Source organism: Canis lupus, chromosome 1, assembly GCF_003254725.2.
Source record: "Canis lupus dingo isolate Sandy chromosome 1, ASM325472v2, whole genome shotgun sequence".
NCBI classification, from domain to species: domain Eukaryota; kingdom Metazoa; phylum Chordata; class Mammalia; order Carnivora; family Canidae; genus Canis; species Canis lupus.
The window spans coordinates 24,298,755-24,318,138 of record NC_064243.1 but is presented as its reverse complement, the minus strand read 5'-3'; the positions used below and the strand labels follow the sequence as shown (position 1 = coordinate 24,318,138).

Below are 19,384 nucleotides of genomic sequence, written 5' to 3'. Positions count from 1 at the left end.
ATTGTCAAACTGATTCTAAAAAAAAAAAAAAATATTTGTGTGTTTGTTTAGAGAGCAGAGGAATGGGAGGGGCAGAGGCAGAGGGGAGAAACAATCACAAGCTGAACTCCCTGCTAAGCGTGGAGACCAATGTGGGGCTTAATCTCATGACCCTGAGATCATGACCCGAGCTGAAATCGAGAGTCCGATGCTTAACTGACTGAGCCACTCAGGTGCCCTGATTCTAGTTTATGTAGAAAGGTGATATGTCCAGAATAGCCAACAGAATACTGAAGAAGAACAAAGTTAGAAGACTGGTATTATCTGACCTCAAAACTTACCTATAAAGCTATAGTGATTGAGACAGTGTGGTATTGGTGAAAGAATAGATATATTAGGTTCTCCAAAGAAACAGAACCAATAGGAGATGTATAATGATTTCTCTGTCTCTTTGTTTCTGTCTCTCTCTCTGTATATATGTATAATATATATATATATATTTATAGATGTATATATATGTGTGTGTGAATCCTATTGATTCTGTGCATATAGATATAGATATTATGGAGACTGAGATATCCCATGATCTGCCATCTTCAAGCTGGTGGTTCAGGGAAGCAGGGTTTAGTTCCAGTCAAACCTAAGAGCCTGACAACCAGGGGAGCCAATGGTGTAAATCCCATCCTAAATCTGAAGGCCCAAGAACCAAGAGTATTGATATTAAGGGCTAAGAGGAAATGGATTTTCCATTTCATAGAAGAAATCAAATTTACCCTTCCTCTGCTTTTTTTTTTTTTTTAATCTACTCAAGCTCTCAATGATTGGATGATGCCCAATCACATTGGTGAGGGTGGATTTTCTTTACTCAGTCTTGTATTCAAATGTTAATCTCTTCTGGATGCATCCTATGGACACACCTAAAAATAATGTTATATTTAATGGCACCCCTTAGCCCAGTCAAATTGACACATAAAATTAATCATCACAATAGACAAATAGATCAGTGTAACAGGGGAAAAAGGGCCAAGAAATAAACCTACACAAAATGTACTTAACTGATCTTTGACAATGGAGGAAAGGCAAGTCAATTGAGAAAGGATCATCTTTTTAACTTTTCAAAGGAGGGTGCTGAACAACTGGACATCCATATGCAAAAAAAAAAATGAATCAAGATACTGAGTTTGCACCTTTCAAAAAATTATCTCTAAAAGTATCATAGGCTTAAACGTTAAATGCAAAATGATACAGCTTGTAGGAGATAATATAGGAGATGATCTAGGTGATCTGGGGTTTTGCAATAAGTTTTTAGATATACACCAAAAGGATAATCTATTAAAAAATTGGTAGGTTGGACTTCATTAAAATTAAAAACTTTTGCTCTGCAAAGGATACTATTAAAGAATAAAAAGGCAAGCCACAGACTGGCAGAAAATATTTTCAAAACTTGTATCTGATAAAGGACTCATATACAAAGTATCTGAAATATATGAAGAACTTTGCATAAAAAATTTACAAAAAACTTTTAAAACTCAACAATAAAACAAACATCCCACCTACACAATGGGCAAAATATCTGAATAGACATTTCATCAAAGAAGTCATACGGATAGCATATAACATATAAAAAGATGCTCAACATCATGTGTTATGACATAAGCAATTAGGGAATTGCAAATTAAAACAAGAATAAGATGCCACGACATACCTATTAGAATGGCTAAAATCCAAAATACTGACAACACCAAATACTGATGTGGCTGGGAAACAACAGAAACTCCCATTTATTGCTGGTGGGAATGCAAAATAGTACGGCCACCTTAGAAGACAGTTTGACAGTTTTTTACAAAATTAAACATACTCTTACAATGTAATCCAGTAATAACATTCCTAGGTATTTACTCAAAAGAACTGAAAACTTATATCCATGCAAAAATCTTCACACAAATGTTTATTTTTATGTTTTTATTTAAATGACAGTTAACATACAATGTAATATTAGTTTCAGGTGTACAGCATAGAGATTCAACACTTCCATGTAACACCTGGTGCTCATCACGATAATGCACACAAACGTTTATAACAGCTTTATTTACAGTTGGCAAAATCTGCAAGCAACCAAGATATCCTTAAATAGGTGAATGAATTGTAGTAGATCTATACGATGAAATATTCAGTGATAAAAACAAATGAGCTATCAAGCCATGAACAGACATGGAAGGAACTTAAGTGCATATTACTAAGCGAAGGAAGCCAATCAGAGATATCTACACACTGCACGATTCCAACCCTATAACATTTTGGAAAAGGCAAAATTATAGAGACAGTAAAGAGTCAATAGTTACTAGGGGTGTAGGATGGGGGAATGAGGCATAGATGGAACATGGGGCATTTATAAGGCAGTAAAACTATTCCGTATGATACTGTAATGGGGGATAAATGACATCTTGCATTTGTCAAAATCCACAGAATGAACTACACCAAGAGTGAGGCAGTGGTGAGAGTCCAATAAGGTCTCTGTGCCTCTAATGAGCCCTTTTCAAGGTACTGACAACAAATAAGGGTGCACATCGATAGTTCTGTGGCTGCAAAGACACCCGTGGGTGAGCAAGTCATTGACGTGTGAGCTCTCTGCCATCCAGGTCTTGGTCGGCCCAAGCCTTGGGACTTCCATTGCAGTGGCAGGGATTTACTTAGGTTCAGTTCCGTAATACTTAATAATGACAAATGATCAAGGGGCAGGCACTATTAGACCAATGTCTAGAATTTGTTAATTTGTTTTGGACATTCAGTCAAAAAAATGTCTGATGAATACTATGTAGAAGCAATTTCCATTTGTACTTGGCACATCAGGCTCGGTACTGTCCCAACCTGAGCTCTTATACAAGAAATGAACTTTCCCCAGTTTCTCCAAAGATGCTATCTCTGGCACCACATTCCTCCATCCATCAAATTGTCTCTCTCTTTATCAGCTTGATATCTCATCCGATTTCCTGCCAGGAGGATTTAAAGGTCAATTGCTTAACTTTTCCTGGGTTCCTGACATTGGAATCTTTGTACTAAATATCCGATTACTTGGCGTACCTCAGACAATTTCTTGTAACAAAAACAAGTGTATCAGAGGGCACCCACGACAAATAGTACACTGCACAGGGACTACGGTTGAGAGAGTAGACGGGAGTTGAAGCCAATCTGCTTCTCAAGCTGCTATCAGCCTTGGTGGGGAGGAGGGGCTATCTTCCTTAGAAGGGCTGGCTTTTTCAGATTTCCACAAAGCCATTGTCCAATAACCAAGCTATATGTCAGTATGGCCGTCTGCCCAGAGGACCCCCTTTTCCTAATTTGCACCAAGCCGTCATACAGACTAGTTCTGTTTAGTGACATATTCAGGGATGGGAAATATGATATGACACCCTGTTCAGTATATTCCAAAATTCGGATTCAGTGTATATTTTTATTAGACTGCACTAGATTTTCAGCTTTCATTTGAAAACACTGGGCCGTGAAGGTGCTACGTCGGAGAAGTTCCTTCTCCCAAGTTCTTCAGTGAGACGAAAGCAAAAGGAACCCATTGTTAGAAGCTGCAATGATTAACAGTCTCTACTGAAAATCACTGCCACAGATGTTGTCCTAATGGGCTTGCACCTAGGGGTGCTGTTGAACCCCACTGATCAGTGAGTGCACTCAGAAAGTTCTCCTTCTGGCGTAGTCTTGCATTTCAGAGACTCCAGGAGATTCCAGACGTTGGAACAGTTTTCTGGGATTCTTAGTGGCCGGCACCACCGATAGCTGCAGAGGATGCTATTTTTCTAGGTTTGGGGAAACCAGGCAAACCGAGACAGTGGGAATCAACTCTTCCCAGTGGCTTTTGCACCCCTGTTAGGATTCAAAGTGGCGGCCTGTTTGCGAAGGAGCGCCTCTCTGCTCCTTCTCAGCATAGTCATGCACTGTCTCAATGGTTAATCATGCTCATTTTTTTTATAAATTTATTTTTTATTGGTGTTCAATTTGCCAACACATAGAATAACACCCAGTGCTCATCCCATCAAGGGCCCCCCTCAGTGCCCGTCACCCAGTCACCCCCACCCCCCGCCCACCTCCCCTTCCACCACCCCTAGTTCGTTTCCCAGAGTTAGGAGTCTCTCATGTTCTGTCTCCCTTTCTGATATTTCCCACTCATTTTTTTATCCTTTTCTCATCCTGAAGGACACGGAGTATTAGCAACTTGGCAAATGAACTATGCCATTTATGACGAATTCCGCTGCAACCCAAAGGAACCCCGACTCAGGCTAGCTTAAGAACAAGGAATTAATGTTTTCCTATACAAATGGCTCAGCAGTAGAATGTGTTCAGAGTTGGTTGACTCAGAGGCTAATCAATTCCCAGGTTGTTTCCATCTCTGACTACAAGTTGCTCCAGCAGTCCCAGAGTTTCACGCACGCTCGATGCCTCCCAAAGACAGAGCACTGTCTTTTTTTGTAGCTCTCTTAGAAGCCCTTCAGTGGGTCCCTCTCCTATTTTATTGACTAGAATTAGCAAAACCATGAGGCCCACTGTTGGAACTGGGTCTGGGAGGGGGGATAGTGAGCTTCCTCTGAGAAATGTGGTGGGCAGTGGGGGAGGATGGGTCCCTGAACACAACCCTGAATGTATAGGGAAAGACAAGGAGGAAAACCCCCCTAAATCCCTAAGTAGCCAAAATGAGATACTACTGGGTAAGATTCCTATCCCAAAGCTAATGTATCAGTGGATTTATTTCCATCTTGTTCTCCAGCCTTCATGAACTACACTGGAAAGATTGGACAAGACATTGCCTGTGAGGGCTTAAGATCTCCTGGTGTCACATATTCAGTTTTAAAAACAGTTCCTGAGTTTCACTTAGAGTAGAATCTGGTCTTAACATCCTTACATATGCAGACAGACTTCAGATATTTAGACTTCAGGGTTAGGATAGGGACTATTAAATCTGTATCTGATTTCATTTCTGGAATTTAACTCTTTAGAACAATTAAGGGATCGTAAAAATTGCACTTCTAATAATCCCTAAAACTCTGCATATACCAGTTTTAGCTGAAATAGTGATGAATAATAATTTTATTAGGGCAAATTAGACTCCCAAAATTGCCAGGAATGCAGCATGTTTTTTGTTCAGCTACTTTGTTTTCTACTTAACGATAGATTAGAAGGGGGAGAGTGCCTGGGTGGCTCAGGTGGTTAAGGGTCCAACTCTTGGTTTTGGCTCAGGTCAGATCTCCCAGTCATGGGATGGAGCCCATGTTGTGGTTCAGTGCTCAGCATGGAGTCGGCTTCGAATTCTTTCTCCCTCTTCTCTCTCTCTGCCCCTCACTACTCATGTGTTCTAAAAATAAATAAATAAATAAATAAATAAATAAATAAATAAATAAATAAATAAATTTTAAAAAGATAGAAGATGCTCAGAATATGAGTTCTAGAACTGTTCTTCCTAACTGCCAGAGCCTAATGTTTTCAGGTTTTGTCTAAATACGGAGTCTTTCATGGGACAGCCTAGGTAGTGCCATCTCTGATCAGGAGAGGGCACCAAAAAAGCCATCTGAGTCAGTCCTCTGTGGCCTGGTGCTGCCCAGGAATTGATTTAGGAAAAACCAGAACCCAGGGAAAAATCTCTGCCTGAGTTGATGCCAGCAGAAATCAAGGAAGATCTAGAGCTGAAGCAGAGTCCAAAGCACGCGTATTGCAACAGAGTTGAGGTTAAACGTTAGGATCCAGGAGGAATAATCATGTCAGTAGGAGTTTGTATTTTTACAACAAAAACTGGGGTGAGTAAAGTGAAAGCTGACAAATTTGAGCAGATAGGAATCAGACTAGTGGGACTGGGGTGGGTCAGAGAGTTGTAAAACGTTGGTTTGAGAAGAACGGCAGCATTTTTATTTTAAAAATAACATTTATCGTTTATAATTACAAATATAAAATACATTCATTGTAGAAAACCTGCAAACTCAAGAGAAAAACACAAAAGAAAATAAAACTTATTTGGAACTGTTAACTCATCAGAGATAGCAGTACTGGTATATACTCTAACAATATCTATCAGTCAATTATGTATTCACCCAAATAAAATCGGGATCATGCATTTAGTCATATGCCATTAATATTTCTCCTTGACATTATATATTTTTTTCTAAAACATTAAAAAAATGTCTGTATAGCATTTCACCATATGAATCTGTCACGAAGCATTTAGTATGCACTGTCCAGTCTCCAGAAGGTCATCCTGGAGCTTTGCACTGATTGATGTCAAACCTCATTATATTCCAGATCAGACATGATAAAATTAATAACTTCAAAGCTTGGCAAAACAGGAAAAAACAATTTTTGAGCCCCGTACCCTAGCCCATTTTCATTTTTGTTTATTTCCTCCTAGTCTTTGTCCAAATGCATAAATATTTTAACCTGATTACAAGCATAATGTACATCTGCCTCTTATTATATCATAATTATTTCTTTTTAACTTAAATTTTAGATAGTTAACATACAGTGCAATATTGGTTTCTGGAGTAGAGTTCCATGATTTATCATTTGCATACAACACCCAGTGCTCGTCAAAACAAGCTCCCTCCTTAATACCCATCACTCATGTAGCCCATTCCCCACTCACCTCCCTCCAACAACTCTCACTTTGTTCTCTGTCATAAAGAGTCTTTTATGGCTTGTTTCCTTCTATCCTTTTTTTCTTTTTCCCCTTCCCATATGCTCATCTGTTTTCTTTCTTAAATTCCACATATGACTGAGATCATATTTTATTTGTTTTTCTCTGGCTAACTTATTTTGCTTAGCATAATACAATCTAATTCCATCCATGTCATAGCAAATGGCAAGATTTCATTCTTTTTTTTTTTTTTTAAAGATTTTATTTATCCACTCATGAGAGAGACACAGAGAGAGAGAGAGAGGCAGAGACACAGGCAGAGGGAGAAGCAGGCTCCATGCACCGGGAGCCCGACGTGGGATTCAATCCCTGGTCTCCAGGATCGTGCTCTGGGCTAAAGGCAGGCGCTAAACCGCTGCACCACCCAGGGATCCCTGGCTATTGTTGATAATACTGCTATAAACATCGGGGGGTGGGTGTATCCCTTTGAATCTGTATTTTTGTATCCTTTGGATAATTACTTAGTAGTGCAATTGCTGGATCATAAGGTAGTTCTATTTTTAACTTTCTGAGAAAGTTACATACAGTTTTCCAGAGTGGCTGCACCAGTTTGCATTCCCACCAACAGGGTAAGAGGGTTCCTCTTTCTCTGCATCCTTGCCAACACCTGTTGTTTCTTGTGCTGTTAACTTTAGACATCTTGACAGATGTGAGATGGTATCTCATTGTGGTTTTGATTTGCGTTTCCTTGATGATGAGTGATGAGCATCTTTTCATGTGTCTGTTAACCATCGGGATGTCTTTTTTGGAAAAGTGTCCATTCATGTCTTCTGCCCACTACTTGTCTGGATTATCTGTTTTTTTGAACGTTGAGTTTGATAAGTTCTTTGTAGATTTTGGATACTAACCCTTTATCAGATATGTCATTTGCAAATATCTTCTCCCATTCTATAAGCTACCTTTCAGTTTTTTTGACTTTTTCCTTTGCCGTGCAAAAGCTTTTTATCTTGATGAAGTCCCAATAATACATTTTTGCTTTTATTTACCTTGTCTTTGGAGACATGTCTAGTAAGCAGTCGCTGCAGCTGAGGTCAAAAAGTTTCTGCCTGTGTTCTCCTCTAGGATTTTAATGGATCCCATCTCACATTAAGGTCTGTCATCCATCTTGAATTTATTTTTGCGTAGGGTGTAAGAAAGTGGTCCAGTGTCATTCTTCTGCATGTGGCTGCCCAGTTTCCCCAACACTGTTGAGGAGACTGTCTCTTTTCCATTGAATATTCTTTCCTGCTTTGTCAAAGATTAGCTGACCATGGAGTTGAGGGCCCATTTCTGGGTTCTCTATTCTCTTCCATTGGTCTATGTGTCTGTCTTTGTGCCACTACCACACTGTCTTGATAATCACAATTTTGTAATATAGCTTGAAATCTGGAATTGTGATGCCTCCAGTTTTGTTTTTCTTTTTCATCATTTTTTGGGCTATTTGGGGTCTTTTTTGGTTCCATACAAATTTTAGGATTGTTTGTTCTAGCTCTTTGAAAAGTGCTGTTGGAATTGTGTTGGGAATTGCATTAATGCATAAATGGCTTTGGGTAGTATAGAAATTTTATTTTATTTTTAACTTTTAAAAAGATTTTATTTATGTATTCATGACAGACACACAGAGAGAGGCAGAGACATAGGCAGAGGGAGAAGCACGCTCCCTGTGGGGAGCCCAATGAAGAACTCGATCCCGGGATCCCAGAATCATGACCTAAGCCAAAGGCAGACGCTCAACCACTGAGCCACTCAGGCATCCCAGTACAGACATTTTAACAATTTTTGTTCTTCCGGTCCATGAGCATATCATAAACATTTTAAAGCTGAATAATGATTTTCCTAATTTTTAATGGTTGGTTAATATTTCTCTCACAAGGATTCAAGGACACACAAGGATTCAATTAGTTATTATCCTATTGCTTCTTTTTGGTATTATGAATAATTCTTCAATTACTATCTCTATGGCATTTGCTTTACCTTTTACTTGGACTATATCCTTATGTAAAGTCTTGCAAGAGGGTAAAAGAATCTGCTTAAATCCTACCAGTTAACATAAAATTTCTTGCCTTACGTTTTGAGAGTGGATTTGCGTTGATATTGTTACTCAATTATTTTTTAAATTGAATTTCATTTTGTATTCCTAGAAAACATGTCAATTGGATATAATTTAGAAAAGAAAAAAAAAAGATTTTCATTGAGACAGTGATTGATTTTTATAGAGGTATTTTTGAGTAGATGCTCCTTTCCTTCCATATGCAGCCATAGAAACTAGAGACTTGAGAGGGCTAAGAGGCACTCATAAAAATATCACTAATAACATACTTGGCAAAATCTTTTCACATTAGATTTTCTTAGTATGTAAATTTTTAAAGGCCAAGATCAACTGTATTTGCATATTAGTTTATGAGTGAAAACAAGGAGATTCAAGAAGTAAAGTCCATGGAAGCTCTTGTTGGACTAATTTACATTCAGTACAGTATGTAGTAAGTGGTGTCTGACGGCACGGCTCCAAAGATCAGATCCTCATAAATCTTTGTCCAGTAAGAACTCCCACAGAGATGGAAGGCACAAGCCACAGGATGGACACACAAGTGCTTTTAGCTCATTGCCATGTCTCACATCATCTCTTTGTTTTTTAATTTAAATTCAATTTGCTAACATATTAGTTTCAGATATAGTTTTCAATAATTCATTGGTTGCTATAATACCCAGTGCTCATTCCATCACATGCCCTCCTTAAGCCCGTCACTCAGTCCCCTGTCCCCCCACCCACCTCCCCTTCAGTAACCCTCAGTTTGTTCCCCCGAGCTAAGGGTCTCTCATGGTTTGTCTTCCTCTCTGATTTTTCCCCATTCAGTTTCCTCTCCTTCCCTCCTGGTCCCTTGCACTATTTCTTATATTCTGCATATGAGTGAACACATATTCACATCATTTCTTGTGATAGAAATTGTAAGAGAGCTCATGGCTAAAACCTATCAAATTAATAAACATAGTTTCTTTTTTTTTAATAAACATAGTTTCTAAAAAATTATAAAGTGAATAAAAGAAAACGCCAACAGGGAAAATCTTAATAACAATGGTCACCCTGCTGTGAAAACTGAGGGAAGGTATTCTTAGCATCATTCTACATAATTATATTTCATTTTTATTAACAGATATCAAATACTTATTTTATTTATATCCACAGTGGGTAAGTAAAAATGTACATTGTGTGTACTTAAAAGAAATATAACCTGATTAGGGGTGCCTGGGTGGCTCAGTCAGTTAAGCATCTGCCTTCAGCTTAGGTCTTGAGGTCCTAGGATAGGACCTTATAGTCTTGAGGTCCAGGATCAAGCCTCGTGTCAGACTTCCTGCTCAGTAGAAAGTTTGCTTCTCCCTATTCCTCTGTCCCTTCCTCCCTTGTACTCTCTCTCTCAAATAAATAAAATCTTTTTTTTTTAAAAAAAAAAGAGAGATAACTATATCCTACTGACTGATTTCTCTCTCATTACTTACCTCCTCTTCACACCTTTCTATGTTCAGAGGAGGAAAGCTGGATGCAACTTGTTTAAATGATAAAGATAATACATTAATTCATGTAACTGAAAGTCCATAAAGGGTGGGCTTGAAGAAGAGCTGAATCCTCGTTTGGTTCCTACTGTTAAGCTCATTCTTTTTTTTCCTTCTTTTTTAAGATTTTATTTACTTATTCATGAGAGACACAGAGAGAGAGAGGCAGAGACACAGGCAGAGGGAGCAGCAGGCTCCATGCAGGGAGCCCAGTGGGGACTCGATCCCAGAACCCCGGGATCAGGCCCTGGGCCGAAGGCAGCGCTAAACCGCTGAGCCCCCCGGCTTCTTACGGCTGATTGTCCTTGGGGTGGGAAGTTGGTAGTTAACTACTACTAGGACTATATAGGTCTTTACATCATACTTAGTAGTGGAGATAGAGTGTCCTCTTTGTGGTAGAAATAAAATTCCTTCTCAGTGGTCTGCTTGCTTTCCTGGGTTGGGCCACCTTCTAATTAATCCTTGTGGCTAATGGTTGATCAAGGCCACACTGGGTTCACATGACTGAGAAGAGGAAAGGGAAATGTCAGGCCAATAATGATGTCTGGGGCCACCAAGGGGAGTCCTGCAACCAGGAAGTCTACAGTCAGACAGATAATCATAAAACAATGCAGAAGGCGGCTGGCACTCACAGCCAGTGTAGGGATATTCTTCAAAAGACTCCCAGGAGGAAGTACTGGCCTAGATCTAAAAGAATGAATAGGAATTGAGTGGACAAAGGAGACAGAGAGAAGGAAAAAAAATTTGAGTATAGAGAGCATCATGCCATAAAAAAGCAGTTTTATTGTAAAACCCGAAATAACAATCGCTGTAGAAGAAATTTCTTGAATAAAAATCGGCAAGGTAACCACAAAAACAATAGGAAAGATTTAAAAACTGGCAAAGAGACCTTCCTCCCCATACTGTGGCTAAGTTCCCGATGGTTACCTGAATGTTAGGGGAAGGAATCTGCACGCGCCTCTCCAGCGAGCTGTAGAGTATCCTACAGAAGGAGTCCGCTGAGGGAGCTCAATTTGCTGTTTAGGATTTCTATGCTTCTAAAAGGAAAGGACTTTGTCTACTCAGTTTTTTTCTCTAAGATTCTTAACTTCATACTAAGTACAAAATATGGTTATTGAATCCTGTTTAAAGTCTAGATCCTCGAAGGTTTACAGAGTCCCGACTCCCACACTTGGGGGTGGCATTCGAGGGGCCGTGCTTGAATGTTTCAAGTTTCAAAACAAACTTGAAAACAGTAAAAACAAACAAATAAACAAAAAAAAAAATTCAAAAAGCCCCAAACTCCACATCCTCCCTGTCGTACCCGAGGAGGGAAAGCGGGAGTAAACGTTGTGCTGTCCAGGGTCTCTCCGTTCAGGGCCATCCCCCTTGTGCACGTGTGTCCACCAGGACCACTTTGTGATTTTGCTGCTACTGCCAAGATTTGGTCGCGTGGAATCGGCGTGCTTACTCGCCGGGTGCCGGGTGCCGGGTGCCGGGTTCGGGTGCCGGGTGCTGGGGGATCAGGAGACTGGGCCCAGGGACCTGTCCATTGTGAGGCATTGCCCCTGGCTTACAGACTCCTTCACTCCTGAGCTCCTCTGGTTTCATCGCCTCACGACTGCGCTGATCTGCTTAGGGCCTTGTAAGGCTTCCCATTGCTCTTAGAGTGAGGCCAGGGCCTCCTCACAAGCTACGGAGCAATGCGTGGTCCAGCCCGGTGGCCTCCCCAGCACCTTGGGTTGTGGGAAGTCCCAGTCTGGCTTTCCTCCTGACCCTCAAAGCCATCAGCTTGTCTCCGCTCAGTGTGGTGTGCCCTCAGAGGGCTTGCACGCACCGCTCCTACCTACGACCCCAGGGGCCGTCCTCCTGCTTCTGGTCATGCTTCCCTTCCCTGCCTCTGCCTGGTCACCTCTCCCCTACTTTGCTTCAAATCGTCCCTCTGCTCTCCTCCGGCCGCCTCTGGAATCCCGAGTTTCCTCCTCTACAGCAGGTGACCGAGTCCGAAGATTGAAGACATTAGACTCTGTGCTAAGCATAGAAGTGGTTACAGGCTGGATTCCGTTCCTGGTTTCATTATCAGCCCGGGAGTCAGTTAACACAACTGCTCTGAGCGTTGGTTTCCTCATCTGTAGGCTGGTGCTAAGTTATGGACTAAACGGGTTGTTGGGAGAATTTGCTGAGAATCTGGACTTGCAGAACATGGTAGGCTTTCAATAAATGTTCATAGGAAATATGGTGCATGGTTAGGACGCCACTGCCTATTGTCCCCACATGAACATGGGCATGAATGTGCATACAGGCATGAGCTCGGGGCTGAGAAGACCTGGCTGCAGCAGCTGGGTCCTGCCACTTACTAGTCAAGTGATATCAGAAGATCCATCCAGCTTCTCTGAGCCTCAAAGCCCCCAATGATGACAATGGCAATAACATTGATGCCTGCCAGGGTTGCTATGAGCATCAAGTGAGTTAATATAGGAAAATGTTTTGTAAACCTTGGAGTTAAAAACACCCGAATCTGTCTTTCTATAATTCTGGCTGCTCTCTCAGTGCTTCACTACGTAAGCTTTGCCTCTGCAGTAGGACCCGAAGTCCCCTTGGCTGGACCCATGATAACCTCTAATGTGGGCCTCAGCACAGCAAGGATGTATAATAAGATCTGATAAAAGTCAGACCCACACGAGCTATCACCTGCTACCTGTTAGGATGGCTATCACCTGCTACCTGTTAGGATGACTATCACGAAGAAGATAAGAGGTAGTTAGTTTATTCAAGGATGTGGAGGAAGGGGAACCCTCGTGAACTGCTGGTGGGCATGTAAATTGGTACAGCCACTATGGAAAACCGTGTGAAACAATATCCCCCAGTTTATTTGACAAAGTGACAAGGCCAGCGTAACATAAATAGCAAAATCTGAGAAAGACACACAAAGACAAAAAAAACTTCAAAGCAAATCTAGCAGAATTTTAAAAGAGTAAGCCTGGCGATACCCTGGGTTACTTGCAGGAGGCGTCAGACGCCAGTGTTTTAGGTAGCAGAGGTCTAGAAAGAAACTATCGCCAAAAGCCAGGGTATTTGGCCAGGGGAAAATCCATTTTCTCCTTTTGCTCACGTGGCAGACAGAACGGGACCAACAAGAGGGTGTGTATCAGGGTCACGGCCAAGTGTTTCCCAGGAACCAGGGGCTGACTCCGGATAGGAGGATTTAACAGGGAGAGGAGAGGCTGAGCTGTCGCACTCTCTGGCAGCGTTTGCATCAGTGCATAACAGAAGGAGAAAGGAAGCAATGTCAAAAAGAACAACCATCTAGAAAACACATTTGAACGCACTTTTGGGGAAGGACTTTCCAGAAGCACGAGAACATTGTTGTATGCGAGCGTCCTTAGAGCTCCAAAGGCCGGTGGCCGGCTGCGCGTCTCTAGCCACTAGGTGGTAGCTCAGCCCAAGGCTGGGAAGAGAGAAAGCAACTGGGTCCAGAGTGGGTGGCAACCGGGAGGCGGGTCGGCGAGCGGCATAAAGGCCAGGGAGTCCTGACTGAGGCTCAGGCTGCCCTAGCACTTGGCTCAGAGGATCCTGTCCCAGGGTGATGGCATTTAGCCAGTGGATGCCAGGTGCCCAGGCTGAGCCAGCGTCCCCGGCGAGGAGCCCAAAGGCTGCTGTGCGAGAGAAGAGGCGCGGCGGAGCCCTGGTAAATAGCCGCATTTTCTATTAAAATTGTCTTGGAAGGAATGCAGCATTATGCCTGACTTATATGTGGAAGAGAGCTAACTGGGTATTTAAACAGCTTGATATGATGTTTAAGGCAATAATTTAATTGGTCGACATCTCAGATATAATAGCAAATAGATTACAAGTTAATAAATACTTTTTATTGATGATGAGAATGCTGACAAAAAAAATCTAGCTCTATCCCCAAATGTGCTCTGAGTCTGGATAACAAGGCATTTTTAAAGATAAATTATAGGAGAAAAATTGGGCAACAAAGGAACGAAGTATCTTGCTCTATTTGGCAAATTTAAATCCTTTGTTTCTGTGAAATTTCTGAGACTATCTGTCAATCAGACTTTGTGGAGTTTCAAAAGCAGAAGTCCCGGAAAATATTTATTAAGGGAAAAACAGCATTCTGTGAGCTCCAATTTTAACACATATGTGCAACTTAGGTTTATGCATTGAAGACAGTAACTTTTTGCCTGTGATCATGCTCACATTATCACCCTGGTTAGACTCCCTTACAGCTAGGGGGACCGAGTCCTAGTGGATTTTAGAAGTACGAGGACAAATTCTGAGAGGCTCCCATCTTTTTCTCTTAGGAGAGAAAGTAGGCTGCCAGTCCTTCAGAAATCTGTTCTCACTTGAGAAAAATGCAGTGCAGTTGCCTCAGAAATGTGAAAATCAGACTGCAAGGGCCTTTGTAGGTTATGGGTTCAGGGCACTTCCGAGAGCAAACTCGGGTGCTAGGACAATAAGCATAAAAAGTGAAAGTGTCCTGGGCACATTGAGATGTATGGTCACTCCAGTAAGAGGCATGTGAAAGACCGGGAGCCAAAGGAAGGAAGGCGGAGGAAGCTGACGAAAATTCTTTTTTTTTTTTTAATTTTTTTAATTTTTTTTTTTGTAAATTTATTTTTTATTGGTGTTCAATTTGGCAACATAGAGAATAACACCCAGTGCTCATCCCATCAAGTGCCCCCTCAGTGCCCGTCACCCAGTCACCCCCACCCCCCGCTCACCTCCCCTTCCACCACCCCTAGTTCGTTTCCCAGAGTTAGGAGTCTCTCATGGTCTGTCTCCCTTTCTGATATTTCCCACTCATTATTTCTCCTTTCCCCTTTATTCCCTTTCACTATTTTTTATATTCCCCCAATGAATGAGACCATATAATGTGTGTCCTTCTCCGATGGACTTACTTTACTCAGCATCACACCCTCCAGGTCCATCCACGTCGAAGCAAATGGTGGGTATTTGTCGTTTCTAATGGCTGAGGAATATCCCGCTGTATACAGAGACCACAGCTTCTTTATCCATTTGCTGATGAACGTTCTAAGCCTGCGTGGGGCGGGGGGGACACATGCCAGGGACCCAGGCAGATTGGGGCACCCCAGCCTCATGCTCATGCATTGAGTCCATCCAGCCTCGTTCTTAGGTTGTGCTTGCCCTTGGATGCTGTCGTGCTCCTTTGGTAGACCGTTAACCTCTCTGAATCACGAATTCAAACCTGTTTTACAGTAAATTTGTTGCCAAGAAGAGGAACAATGAATTCCTCATTTCACTTGCTTTTCTTGGATCTCAACTCGAATGCCACAGAGGGCAACTTTTCAGGACCAAATGTCAAGAACAAGTCTTCGCCGTGTGAAGAGATGGGCATTGCTGTGGAGGTGTTTCTGACTCTAGGTCTCATCAGCCTCTTGGAGAACATCCTGGTCATAGGAGCCATAGTGAAGAACAAGAACCTGCACTCCCCCATGTATTTCTTTGTGTGCAGCTTAGCGGTAGCTGACATGCTAGTGAGCATGTCTAACACCTGGGAGACCATCACCATATACTTAATACATAATAAGCACGTGGTGATAGCAGATGCTTTTGTGCGTCACATTGACAACGTGTTCGACTCCATGATCTGCATTTCCGTGGTGGCTTCCATGTGCAGCTTGCTGGCCATCGCGGTGGACAGGTACGTCACCATCTTCTACGCCCTGCGCTACCACCACATCATGACCGTGAGGCGTTCCAGAGTGATTATCACGTGTATCTGGACCTTTTGCACAGGCTGCGGCATCGTTTTCATCGTCTACTACGAGTCCACGTATGTCATCGTTTGCCTCATCTCCATGTTCTTCACCATGCTCTTCCTCATGGTGTCCCTGTACATACACATGTTCCTCCTGGCGCGGACTCACGTCAAGCGGATAGCAGCTCTGCGTGGCTGCAGCTCTGTGAGGCAGACGGCCAGCATGAGAGGGGCCGTCACCCTGACCATGTTGCTGGGCATCTTCATCGTGTGCTGGGCTCCGTTCTTCCTCCATCTCATCTTGATGATTTCCTGCCCCCAGAACTTCTACTGTTCTTGCTTTATGTCTTACTTTAATATGTACCTCATACTCATCATGTGTAATTCTGTCATCGACCCTCTGATATATGCCTTCCGCAGCCAGGAGATGAGGAAGTCCTTCAAAGAGATCATTTGTTGCCACGCTTTCCGAATACCCCGTAGGTTCCTTAGCAGGTATTAAGCAAGAAGTTCTTCCTTATGCACCTTGGTACAGCCAGGGAGGGAGCCAGAAAGCTGGAAATCAGAAGCACGCATCCTGTTTATCTTTTTTCCATGTCGAAGTTGTCCTGTATTTCCCCCTGCGGAAGTTGTTGGGTCGGACGAGCACGTGCCGCTTACCCATTTGGGGAACGGTGTGTGACCGTTTCTTACTGTCCCATCTCATTCCTGATTTTTCTCCCGGTCCTACCCATTTCTGGTGGTCTGGTCTATCCTCCATCAAGTAAGTCTGCGTTCAGGGAAGAAGAAGCGTTCTGGACGCAGGTCTCAGCGCGAAGAACAGCTACCACTGAAGTCACGACTGTAACTAAAGACAAGCTGCGTGGTTACTTTCTTTCCCCAGGAGCAGCTCCGCCATTTAGCTTGATGCTCCCGTGAGTCACGCGTGCTTTTCAGGGCAGAATTAAGTGGTCTAATTCTTTCCATTTGAGATTTGCAGTTCATTTGTTATGGGACGTCTCTACAGCTCTCTTTTCCTAAACTTTTGATTCTCCGGATCATGTCCGTAATTGTCCAAGGATGGAATTGCCTTAATTACACTTCTGTCAATCATGTTTTCGTACCTGCCCAGACATGAGCCTTCATGTTACAAACCTTGCCTCATGTGGTGTGAAAGCCTCTGTGTCTTATTCTCACTCGGTCCAGGGTTTCCAAATCAGTGTTTTGGGGTCATGTTAGGGGCTCTAGGTGCCCCCCACCCTGCATATAGCACATGCCCATAGTCAAGTTATCTTTGACCTTCTCAGACAGAATGTTTTGGATTCTGAGACCCCCTCACTGTATACTTTGCACATTGCAGCCTGGCTTGGGCGCCGGCGGTCAGGTGCCCATCTAACGCATAGAATCTCGTCTTCTCCGACATAGAAGGGAGGGAGAAAATTTCAGGTTAGGTCTTGACTCTGCCGCCGACAGGCAATGTCACCTTAGCCATCTCATTTCAGTTTTCACATCTGTGCTGATGTCACTGGATGGTCATAAGAACTGCATGAAAAAGTGTGAGAACATCTTGAAAACTTGTGAAGCACCGTAAAGATTCACTACTTATTTTAAAGAAATGTTGCTGATGGTGGGGCCTCTGGGCGGCTCAGTCAGTTAAGCATCTGCCTTCAGCTCAGGTCATAATCCTGGAGTCCTAGAGTCAAGCCCCAAGTCATAGGGCTCCCTGCCCAGTGGGAAATCTGATTCTCCCTTTGCCCCTCCCCCGCTCCTTCTCTCTCCCTCTTTCACTCATTCCATCTCTCAAATACATAAAGTCTCAAAAAAAAAAAGTTTTAGATGGGATAAATACAAGGGGAGGATGCAGAAGGCAGTGCTCACTGGTCAGTAGTTGGAACAGTGGCCCAGAAAGCAGGACTGCTTTGCCACAGAGCAGTTCTGTTACCTGGGGCACATCTCTAACTGCTTGGTCTCAGTGTTCTTATCCGGAGTGAAGAGCTTGGTCCTTACAGCTCTCATATTCCATCCTATTATTTTTGGTGTTAATATCTTCTCTTTCGTTTTGGATATTCATGTCTAGACTATTCCCAGTGGAGGAAATATAAAGTATAAATTAAGACCATGGGGGTCACACAATGATGAGCTGTTGAAGTCTATGGGAGCAGAGGAACTTCCTGGGTATAGTTCTTTTTTTTTTTTATATACATTTATTTTTTATTGGTGTTCAACTTGCCAAGATATAGAATAACACTTCCTGGGTCGAGTTCACACAAATAACTTATAGACATGATCCTCCCATTTGGCAGCTCAGAGTCAAAACAAAACAGAACAAAACAAAACAACAACAACAACAACAAAACTACCAGTGCTGGCACAAGCAGGTAAGTGGATAAAGTATCCAAATCTTTGGAAAATGGCAAGTTAGCAGGTTGTTGACAACTGAGGTGTAAAAGAATAGCAAGCTCTTCAAATGCTTCCCAACATTTTAGCAGAACCTCCTTGTTTGTACTCATGCATGTAAGTGATCTCTGCATAGTTATGATGGGAAACTGCAGTCCGTGATGTCTTTAGCAGTTTCTAGCACAGACTGATGTTTGTTATTGGTGCTAAACAAATGTGTACTTAATCTGCTGCCCATAGCAGATTGCCTGGTGGCACTCTGAGTGCTAACTGAGGTCAGTAGGGCTCCCATTCTTGGGTAGGATCAAACTTCAGCTCCAGTGGTTTACATTGGCTCCACCGGGGAATCCAGTTCTAGTTAGGCTCTCTGCTCTGGTGCTTCAGGGCTTCAAACAAGGTTTTACCTTTTCTATAAAGGTCTTTAGAGAAATACTCAAATGTCTTAATGTCTATATATTGAGACAGAAATAATTAGTATTCAGATGTGTCTTCAGTTGGAAGGAATACATGTATATAATGACATGGCAAATATCTGTAAGTGAGCCAATCCCTGGAATCCCAGCACAAAGTCCCCTCCACAAAATAACCTGTGTAATTATTGTATGGTATTATATAGGAACTCTTTCTGCTTATGTAGGGACTGTATTTGATGTAAAATTTTATGTGTTCAAAGAAATCATTAATAAAATGGAAGGACTAGGCCACCCTTTTGAACTGATCATTCTGTTGTGTGATATTCAGAGCATTTTTGGTCTTCTTGCCAATTTGTCAGCAACTGCTGCAGAATGAGAAGGTACATTCATTAGTGATGAAGTTTCCTTGACTGTAGTTATCATCTGTATGATGGCCTTTTCTCAGTTCAAAATGATTTAACTCCTGAAAATAAAGTGAAATTGTAAACTTGACATTATATATCGTCCAAAAGTCTGACTTTTAGTAAATAAGTAACTATCTTGGGGATAGCACCTATTAGTATTCAGTACGGGGCTACAACCAGTGGCCATTAGATAATGTCCACCATCAAAGGGATTATGGGGCATAAATTTTTTTCAAGATGGGAATATTTCAAGATACAGGGAAGCATTGCCCACAATTCAAGATGCTGCATA

General features: G+C 42.2%; 1 protein-coding gene across 1 annotated transcript; it reads left to right on the top strand.

The window, feature by feature from the left end:
• The first annotated feature begins 13,683 nt into the window (after window positions 1-13,683).
• On the top strand, window positions 13,684-19,180 carry MC5R (melanocortin 5 receptor). Its single transcript, XM_025422266.3, has 2 exons — window positions 13,684-13,859; window positions 15,398-19,180. Exon 2 carries the CDS (start codon window positions 15,424-15,426, stop codon window positions 16,399-16,401), a length of 978 nt encoding a protein of 325 aa, XP_025278051.1. The 5' UTR covers window positions 13,684-13,859; window positions 15,398-15,423; the 3' UTR covers window positions 16,402-19,180.
• The last annotated feature ends 204 nt before the right edge of the window (window positions 19,181-19,384 follow it).

Coding starts and splice junctions, on each gene's coding strand:
- MC5R (XM_025422266.3), top strand. CDS start 15,424: ATGAATTCCTCATTTCACTTGCTTTTCTTGGATCTCAACTCGAATGCC.